This window comes from Stegodyphus dumicola, chromosome X1 (genome assembly GCF_044657685.1).
Source record: "Stegodyphus dumicola isolate Sdum_Otavi_A_Nest chromosome X1, ASM4465768v1".
In the NCBI taxonomy this organism is placed as follows: Eukaryota; Metazoa; Arthropoda; class Arachnida; order Araneae; family Eresidae; genus Stegodyphus; species Stegodyphus dumicola.
In genome coordinates this window covers 216,652,506-216,662,841 of record NC_140780.1, presented here as the reverse complement: position 1 = coordinate 216,662,841, position 10,336 = coordinate 216,652,506, and the positions used below count along the sequence as shown (strand labels likewise).

The window sequence follows — 10,336 nt, the reverse complement described above, 5'->3', positions numbered from 1 at the left end:
TTCCTTCCATCGGTCCTTGTGACGTAGCAGATTTAGCTAGGAATTAGAAGAGCTCATGATCAGTTCATGAGGACAGTATCGGAGATTTCTAGATTCCTATTCGCAAGAAAACCTAGTACTACATGCAGTAAATAAAAACTTACTAACTACATAAGTTGTTTCATCCGAGTTAAGTCATCGAATGAGAAATATTTGACACATCGCTAGAGATACCTATTGATGAGTCCTTCAAGGAGAAAATAAAAGTAGAAAGAAGTGAGCCTGAGATTTTAATTGTGTAATAACGAATATTTTTTAAAATTACTGAGCCTAATTTTTATGGGAATTCTGAACAGCTATATTCCAAACCTTTGCATAATTCTTGCTTTCAGACAAACGTTTTACCATTATTAAATAAGTTTAATATTACTACTATTATTATTTTGCTGTCAGCAACGACAAATTTATGTTATTGCTTTATTCATCTTTTGGATTAAACCTAATCCTTATAAAAATGAGAGACTGATGGAATGGGGAAGAATATGTCTACAAGCAATAAAATATGCTAGTTTTTAATGTCATATGTATTTCGAATATCCTCACTTGCTTGGGTATATTTTTTCATCCATCATAAAACTACATTCCTGATTTTGACTGCAACTGCTTACTGTACATTTTGAATTTTAAGCAAAGGAAAGTATTTCTGGAATTTACCTTTGAAAATCATCTTAACCATATTCAAGTAGTTTTTTGTAATGTTAATATTCTTTTAAGCATCTGAATGCACTTTTGTTTAAATTTAGAGAGATTCCTCTTTTCGTGCATTTGATGAACTTAACAAATAAAGGATTTTGCAGTTTAAAAAATGAATGTACTGTTATACATATTTACAGTGACATATTACTTAAAATTAGAAATGAAAGTACACAATAAAGCCTCAAAACTAAAAATGACAATATTTATAGAGCACATACTATTATTAAAAATAGCTACATTATCATGCAATGATATAACATCAAATGTAAGTGATATGAATCGAAGTTACAGCTTTCAACTGTTTTCTCCCGTTTTGTAAAGAATATTCCACCTTGTTATGGTTACTTACTTCAAGGTTTTAAGGAAAAAATACGTAAAATATAAAATAATTTTTCAGAACTATCAAATAGAGAAATATGCTAATGAACTAGATTCATCTTGCTTCTTGTTATTGATTGCTTGAAATTAAAAGAGGAATTCTGTTCAAAGATATCGCTGAATTCACTAAGTTACTGATAGCTGTAATAACTTTTGAATGATTTTACTTCTGTTTGTAATAAACGCTTTTTGGTCCTCTGCTTATGTGATAAAGATGGGACCAAAGCATTGAATGATGGTAAAATAACCCCCTTTTCACTTTCTTCTTTTTCATTTTTCAGCTACACTTGATAGTTCTTGAAGCAACGATTTTCTCTTCAGCAAGTTCGTCGATTCTATCCAGAGTAACGAAATATGCTCTTCTTTTGTCATCAATGAAAGTTCCACCATTGGTGCTAGCATACTCAGCTGGTACTCCTAAGATTCCTAAAGTTGGTGTTCGTTCCCCTTCATGTGTGTAATAAACTGCTCCTTGCTGGCGATAGAGGATTACAAAGATTATAATTCCCATCAGTAGAAGAATAACAACACTTACTGTGGCTATGATAGCTACATTCGATGAAGCTACAAGGACTCTAGACTGGGGCATGAGACTTGCACAAGGCTCCAGATCGACGCGTCTTAGAGAATGTAACGCGCGACCTTCCAAAGCCAGTGGGGTAGCGCATCGCATGCAGGTACTACTTTCATAATTCATGTCGCAAGTACTGCTGTAGAGTGGGGACTGACGGACCCATTTCAGTAAAGGCAGGACGGAGCATCTATGGCAGGACCATGGATTTGAATGCAAGTGTAAAACATTGAGAGTACTCATATTTTGGACTTGTTCCAAGAAACAAGGATCGAGGTATTCGAATTCATTATGTGAGAGATCTATTTCTTCTATTTGCTTCAAAGGTTGGAAAGTACGACTCGAAAAGTTAACGAAGCTATTGTATGATAAATCTAAGGTTTTTAATTCTTCATTGTTGAAGAAAGCCTCATCAGATAATTCAGTGAGTTTCATTCCTGATAAAGATAATTTTTTTAACTTATATACCGGACTTAGGGCAAGTTCCAAATCTTCCGAGTCAATAATATTGAAGCTCAAGTCTAGGCTTTCTAATGAATGGGCGATTGGAGACAGAATATCAAAAGGTAAACTGGATATCTGATTGTAAGAAAGATCCAGTTGCTGTATGGACAAATTGCAAAAAGCACATTTTGAAAATTTGAAAATACTGTTCCTTGACAGCCCTAAATGTCTTAAGTTGTGACCATCGAAAGTCTTTTCTACGATAATAGTCAAGTTATTACCATCTAAATGCAAGTATTTGAGCCTTTTCAGATGTCTAAATTCTTCGGGAGAAAAATATGTGAATGTATTATCTCTTAAATCTAATTCTTCCAAATTCGGCAATTGTTGGTAAATAAGAGAGTGAAGTCTGGTTAGTTGACATTTGGCTAAGTGGAATCTTCTAAGCGGCCGAACATCCTTAAGATTTTCTGGATCGATATCTTTCAAAGGATTTCCACTTAAATCTAGCTTTTCAAGTTTCACTAACATGTAGAAAAACCTCGGCACAAGTGTTCGAAGTCGATTTCTAGCCAAAGACAGAGTAGTGAGACTGGGTAGAAATCTGAATGGTGCAGATGGCGAAGCGGCAATCCCATTATAACTCAGATCCAAAATTTTGAGATTGCGAAGGCCAAAGAAATCTTTGTCGCGTATAAATGTAATATTATTATGACTAAGATCTAGAATTTTTAATTTCTTTCCTGGATAAAATGAGCTATCTCCTATTGCTGGCAACTTTGAATATGTAATACGAACTTCTTCGAGTTCATAAAAATCAAGAAATATCCTTCCTATCGTGAGCTCATTATAATGATTGGGAGGAGCAGTTATAATTAACACTTGAATATCGTAATCCATTTGCTGCATTGGAATTTCTGTAAGTCCACCACGATTGCATAATACTCTCTTCCTATCTTCATTATCGGTATCACATATGCATACTTGAGGACATTTACTCCATATTGTGGTAAAGCAGGTGGAAATTAGGACAAGAAAGGTCACAGTTGCAGACATTTTACAAGCTCTTTTCCCAGTTGTTAATAACCTAGAAGAAAGAGAAATATTTTCATTTCACTAAAATTTCATTAAATTTTTAAAATCAGTCTGTTTTTGCTAATTTAACTAATGTTAATGTTTATTGATAAAGGCAAAACCAGACCGATTAAAAGAAAAAAAACTATGTTTGCATAACAACATTACATTCAAAGTACTAAACAATGACATTAAATTCTGAAAAGTAATGTAAAGCAGAAAACTGAAAATCGTTAAATTTAAGTGCCAGATGAAGAAATTTTTATTGAAATAAGAAAACAACATTTCTACGCACGCATTTAAGGAACTGATTATCTGCTTTGTGATTTAAAAGGTAATGGTTGGATAAGAGGAAAGACAGAAAATAAACATACACAAATTCTTTCTCTCTCTAAAATGATGGAGAATACACACCGCATTAGTTACCGCTACGTAACTTAGTTATTTTGAAACACCCTGGAATTTTTTTTTCCTACAGTGTAACAGTTTAAGTAATACAGTATTCATTAAAATCCATTTACTGTCCGATAAAATGCTGAAGCGATTTTCTGATCTTTTACCAAACAGAATTTACTGTACCAAGATGCGAATTTTAGGAACTAGTGAGAAATAATGTTTGGTTAATCGATCTCAGATTTTTAGCTGTTATGACGGCCCTTTTTTGAAGTTTCAATCTAAATATTCAGGGGAAAATTTGCCATATCGCTAACATGATAACAGCAGTAAATGCACTCAATTAGGACTATTGAAAACTCAATTGATGGAAAATTCACAATCACAACTTTCTAATATAAAGTACATTACTGCCAGTTAGAAAATTGAAACTTTTACAGATGCATCATGCAGGAAAATTACAGATATATTATCAGAGGAGGGGTTCTTCCAGGTTTATAGATTTCGTAGCATTAGACCCTGCTGTAAATGGTTTCAAAAGCCCGTTCAGTGCTACAGAAAGTAATATATGTTCCATAATTTCTGAATATTTTCAATTTAATATTACCGAAAGGCCTAGAATTAGAATTTAAACGCTCGAGAAATGATCTTAATATCTTTTTGAAATTAGTAAGAATAATACCCTAATTTAAGGAAATGCATCCTAAAATTATATTTGTATTTTTTTAACTACTTTATAATTGAGAATTTTCAAATATGATATATTTGAAATCTGCATATCGAGGCAAACTCACAGAGATACATTTGGAAAACCGCTTACTAACAGGTGCTTCCAGTTATGTTCTCGATTACAGTAAATTATCACAGAATTACAGAATCGAGTTTTGCATTAAATTCATGAAAAATTTAACAATTACTTGCAAATTTGTTTAGTTTGATTGTGCGTTATTTTTTTGTATGTATACTTTTGATTTTGACTTATAACATGGCTATATAATCTGTGTAGACTTTATTTTGTATAAATATGCATATTTCGAAAGGTATTGATTTTGTTTATTTATTATTATAACATCGTGACTAGAAAATTAAATTCACAACTTGATTTTTTCTTCAAATATCAAACTATGCACCCTAGAAGCCTTTAAAAGTTTATTGAGCCTTTAGTAACAAAAGATGTTGCTGATTCATGGTGTTAAAGTACAAAACGTTCAATTGGCTAAGGATTAGGTCGGGATGCCCCGGTTACGTCAAAAATTAAATAATAAAAATTTTGTGTTCATTTTCATCTGTCCGAATTGTAAACTCGATAAGAATATGAAAAAATGGTTCGACGTTTCAGGTTAGATTATAAAATTTAGTCTTCTTTGGTAACATCAAATATAGTAAACTTCTAAGACCTTAAGTGAATTATTACTGTGCCTTGTAAAGCGATTAGTTCAGAGAAGTCAAGCGTTATAAAAAATAAATTCAATCTAGAGATTAGCTTTTTATATATTTTGAAATAATTATACTTTCGTAAATTAAGCTGACGTTGGAGTCAATGTAGGCTTACTTTCAGATTTAATTAAATTTTGACTGTTATTTTGAGTAGTTACATGAAATTGCCTATTGCCCTAAAAGTTGAGAATCATTGCAGATTATCTATTGCATAAGCTGTAAAACTTAGTTATTTAATAAAATGACTTTTAAAAATTATGTACATTCAAGATTTAAATTTCGAGTATATATTTTGATAATTTTAATTTAGTATTTGTATGTGTAGGAATGACTCGTTGAGAAACGGTGAAAGGCTTGATACGTAGTTAAAAAAGCAGCCCAAAACCACATATACTATTTTTAAAATTTTTTATTTTTTATATAAGTGAGAGAAAACTTTGGATCATTCATTATATTATCAAGCTAACTCTCTTCGTTTAGAAAGAGAAGTTGTGAGGATAGTATAATTATTTGACACCAGATGAACATTACAAATATATGTTAATGCATAAATACTTAACTAAGTATATTAAACTACTCTGTACATTTTCTAAGAATATTAGAATATTAAAATAATGTCATAAAAGCCTTGACTAAGTTAGAGAATGTGTAAGGTATTTTCTCCCTCCTTTCCGCACGCTTTCGGGGTGTAACTGGAAGCATGCTTGACGAGTATTCGGAAGATCCGAAGCTTGAATCCCAGTGAAGGTTGCTAATGTTTTTGATTTCCTGGCTTTGAAAAATTATAAAAACACCTACAGTGGCGGCCGAACTGAAAAGGAGGTGGGCGATAATTCATTATCACCAGGATTTGGTGACTGTGTCCTTTCATTTTCATTTTTCTTACATCAAAAAACTCTAAATGATTCTACAAATGTTAACTAAAATTAATTAAAAGCAGAAGTTCGAAGTATTATGACGAGGTTTGAATAGATATAATATGCATAAACATTACTGAAGTGTCATTAATGTTTACTGTACAGACATGTATTTATTAAGCATGCTAATCCTAGATATTACGTGCCTGTGAAAAATAAGTATAAAGGAATATTTTATTTTTAAAATTTAGATATAACAGAACTTACAATTTTTTGTTAGCATTAATATGATTTCTTTCTCCACGCATACCCGCGTTTAGCTAAAAATTTGTACCAGAGTTCATATTTTTATATTAATATATTTGCGAATATGCGAATCAATATAAATGCAGCATTAAAATTCTACGATACGAAGTATGGCATTTATTTGAAAATTATTCGCGTATTTTTCTCAACTTTAGATTTTATCGTAATAAACCAAGCTATGGGTGTAAAAGTAAGCTTTATTGCTTTCTCATCCTGTTAGCCTCATTTGAGTCCTTTTCTGGGAGATGTATTATATTTCAGGAGTAACAAGCACGCGAATCTACTAGCATTAAAGGTGACATTGAGGTGAGAGTTCTATGGGTAGTTTTCTCTCTAAAGATGTCCCTGAGGGCCTTGTTAAAAGGAAGAAACTGATGGATCTCCTCCAAAGAGATAACATGACACATCTATCAGTTGACTAGCCTACAGTGATTTAACTTCAAAGAAGGTACTTTTCTATTTGGGAAGAGAAAACTCTGGTGCGCCTCATTTTTTCTGGAAATAAAACATTTTCTAAGTTCTTAGAAAAATTATTAACACTTCTAACGCATCCCGTGCCAGCTTAACCATAAAACGTATTATCCACTTATGTTCCATAAATAAATGCTTTATGATAAATGACAAATTACTCTGTTGCAAGAGCAAAATTTACAAATACGTTAGAGAAGGTTGTATACAGTTCCATGAAAAAGGAAGCATTTCAACTGTTAGGTATATATTCTAACAAAAATCCTCTTTTTTTTTTTTTTTTTTTTGCTTTAAAATTTAATTTATGCAGATTAACGTCAGGAGAACTGTCGAACTTAAAGAAAATTACTTCAATATTTAGAACGACTACGACGAAACGTTCTCTGCTGTTGATAGCAGTATTAAAGGAGTTAGATTTTAGAACATTCCACACATGTTCCGTATATATTATTTAATTACATATAATAGATTTTTGCTGAGCTGAGCTAAATGTCTTCTACTTTTGAACAGTAGAGGACATCTAACTCAGCTCACCTAAGTAGTAAATATTTATTACTTAGCTGAGATGATGTACTGATAATCGAAATTATTGGCCATTCTCTGAAATCACAGTCCAGCTTAGCTTTTCTTTCATTTTATCTTCGAGATGTTGACTGAGAATTTGCAAACTCTGTGAGCTGTGAATCAATAATCTGTCTTCCTGACTTATTCTTTCGTCTCCCATCAGTTTTTTTTCTCATATATTCATCTGACAAATGACCTTTTGTACAAACTGAAATGCTCAGATGTCTCAGAATGCTATCTTACTGAAGGTAAATAAAAGAACAAAGAATTATAAAAATCTCTTTTTAGATGTTAATTTGTAGAGACATTAGGATATTTTTTTGAGGCAGAAGAGATGAAAATTAGCAACGCCTTCGCCGGGAATTGAACAGCAGACCTCTGAAATACCGGCTCAGTGTGCTGACCACTACACCACGAAGGCTAGCCAAGAAGGTGGGAGAAATACCTTATATACTGCTGATGCATTTCAGAATACCGATTTATACTGTTGGCCATTTGTTATACCACGAAAAAAGCGCACAACAAACCACAAATTTGCAAAAAATGTAAAACAGGCTGCTGCATGCAAATGATTACCATTTCACGGCATGCGCACATTACGGGCAAGAGTAAACAGCCATCTCGAAGCAGTACGGAAAAGATAGATTGAAATGACAACTTTTCATTCTAAAATTACTTTTACTCGCTGATTTTAGGTTAAAGGTTGTGTTATGGACTGTATAAGAAGAAGGAACTCATACTACCACTCTCAGAATTAAATCGCGGGAGAATCGTTGCCTATTGCGACTGCGGATTGTAGTTGCATCGTAATTGTTGCTCGCATTCATCGAGATACAGTGACTATTACGAGAATTTGTTATACATAACCGGAAGGGCCAAGCATAAGGATGCACTGAATCTCCAGCCCCCTCCCCCATCTCGTTTACTAATACCCAAGGTGACAGACATTTGATTCGCATCGCTTTACTGTGGTTTACCCATGGAGGTATTCCTACCTCCATGGGTTTACCTGAGCTAAAGAAGACATCTGGCATAGCCGACGCAGCTGCAAAACCAGATTTTCCTCTTAGCGGAGCCAGTTGAAACATCTGAGCTGCTCTTATAGCGGAGCTAGTCGACACATGGAACTGACTACGTTAGCTCAGATAAACCTCAGTGTGAATGGCCCTCTCTGAAACACGCAGCTACATAACCTAAGCTAGAAAGGACACTTCTCAGATAAAGCATTCATTGTGATAGCGTAGGCTTTTGGGAAAAGGAAAATGTATGAATTTTCATGGAAAGCGTTCAGAGCAGTGATTGCAAAATATTAAAAACAAATTTTATAAAATAATAATAAACATAAACGCAAAAATTTTAACCACAAATTGAAAAAAAAAATAAGATAAGTTAAAAAAAAAAAAAAAAAAAAAAAAAGAAAAAAAAAGAAAAGAAAAATTTTGTAGAATCAAACTCATTTTCAGTTAATTATCAGTTGGCAGTAATAGAAAAGAGCATATTTTAAACTCGGCAAGTCAAAACGCACCCTAAAAAACCATTCATCACATGATGAAAGAATATTTAGTAGCAACAATTTGCAGGACAGTGAGATCTAGTCATTCAAAACAAAACATATTTAAATAATTTCGCACACATTTCACTGAAACAGCAGTAATTCTTTCCTTAGCATTGCTGTAATCATTTTGAAAAAAAAAAAAAAAAAAAAAAAAAAAAAACAATCAAATATATAAAAACAAGCAAAATGAGAAATTTTACAGTTAACCATAGGATTTTCTTTCTGATGTAAATGATAAGATACAACTAGAAGAGTTAGAGAGAAATTCTAAAAGCGAGATACATAATCTTTGGAGTTAGAGACTACTAAACTTCGACCAAAATGGTAAAGTTTCAAAGAATTTCAAAAAACTTTTCATTTCCTCCATTCTTGGTATCACGTTTTACTAACCATATTTATGTGTAAGAAGACTTAATAAGGATTTTAAGTTTTACTAACGTTTATTTTATTTTAAAACTTTACTGTACCCTCTTATTTTCCACTTCCGGCCAGAATAAACGCGGTTAGTTTTAGTATGCAGTCTGAGCTTGCAAACTGTTAAGTATTTAAGTTAAGGATTTTAGCCAAGAAAGAGTTAGAGAGAAAGAGAGTCTTCTCGCCACCTTTTAAACTGTGAAGAACAAAGGGTAATTAAACCCTTCTTATATGTGTCGTATCTTCTACAATTTCAACGAACATATTTTAAAGTAAACTCACTGTTCTACATCAGGATACCAACATGTTTGCCAAAGCAATTAGACGAAATAGTAGTCCTGATAGACTGAAATTAGCTATAGAGACAGACTAATCAGAGACAGAGGCTAATTAAACAAAATACTAAACTTTATATTGTTATATGCTTCTATCGTGATGCTAATTTCTTATTTCGTTTTCATCGAAGTCATTTTTGTCTAAGTCATTCTTGTTTCCTTTCTAGGATTTTCAAGATTCAGTTAATCGATGCTTTATTTGAATATAATTCTACTTAATTCACTGTTGAATCTTGTTGTTCAATTGAGTGTAATTAAAGAATAAGGAATTAATGCTTGTAGCTTTCACATTCAAATAAATTTATGTTAATAAAATTATTACGACTTCTTAGATAATTAAATAGTGAAATAGATTTCGTGTTTTAGTACCCAAAAATCACCAAGCAGTATATAGGTAGCTTCCTGTTTGACTTAAAATTCTTTAACAAATTATACAAAATCGTTAAGTATTATATTTTAGATATCTGAATTGCGTGAAGAATATTCTTAGAAGATTACATTCCATTTTAATTTACTCGTATTTTACGTGCCATGTCTTCTGGGATCAGGGCTGACACCGGTAATCAATTATGCTGCATTAGGCATCAGAACTTACGGTAACGAAATTTTTAGAATTTTAGCAGTGGTAGAATGCCTAGGCATTTTACCACTGCCTTAGGCATTTTACCACTATTCACACTATGCCCAAACCAAGCATCTATTATTGTTTTCACTTACATGCAGTACCTAGATGGATTTTTCGAAGTTTTACATTAAGCTACAGTGTAGAAAGATTTTATTCTGTGAGATGCTTTCAAAAGTATTA

General features: G+C 32.4%; 1 protein-coding gene across 5 annotated transcripts in view; it reads right to left on the bottom strand.

Moving 5' to 3' along the window:
- Positions 1-918: 918 nt before the first annotated feature.
- LOC118187558 (uncharacterized) overlaps positions 919-10,336 on the bottom strand; it is a 338,262-nt gene continuing 328,844 nt past the window's right edge. For all 5 annotated transcript variants that reach the window (XM_085808463.1, XM_085808464.1, XM_085808465.1 and 2 more), the window contains one exon: positions 919-3,215. In XM_085808463.1, the coding sequence (XP_085664589.1) occupies positions 1,391-3,184 (1,794 nt within the window). In that variant the 5' untranslated portion in view covers positions 3,185-3,215 and the 3' untranslated portion in view covers positions 919-1,390. The remainder of the gene's footprint in view (positions 3,216-10,336) is intronic.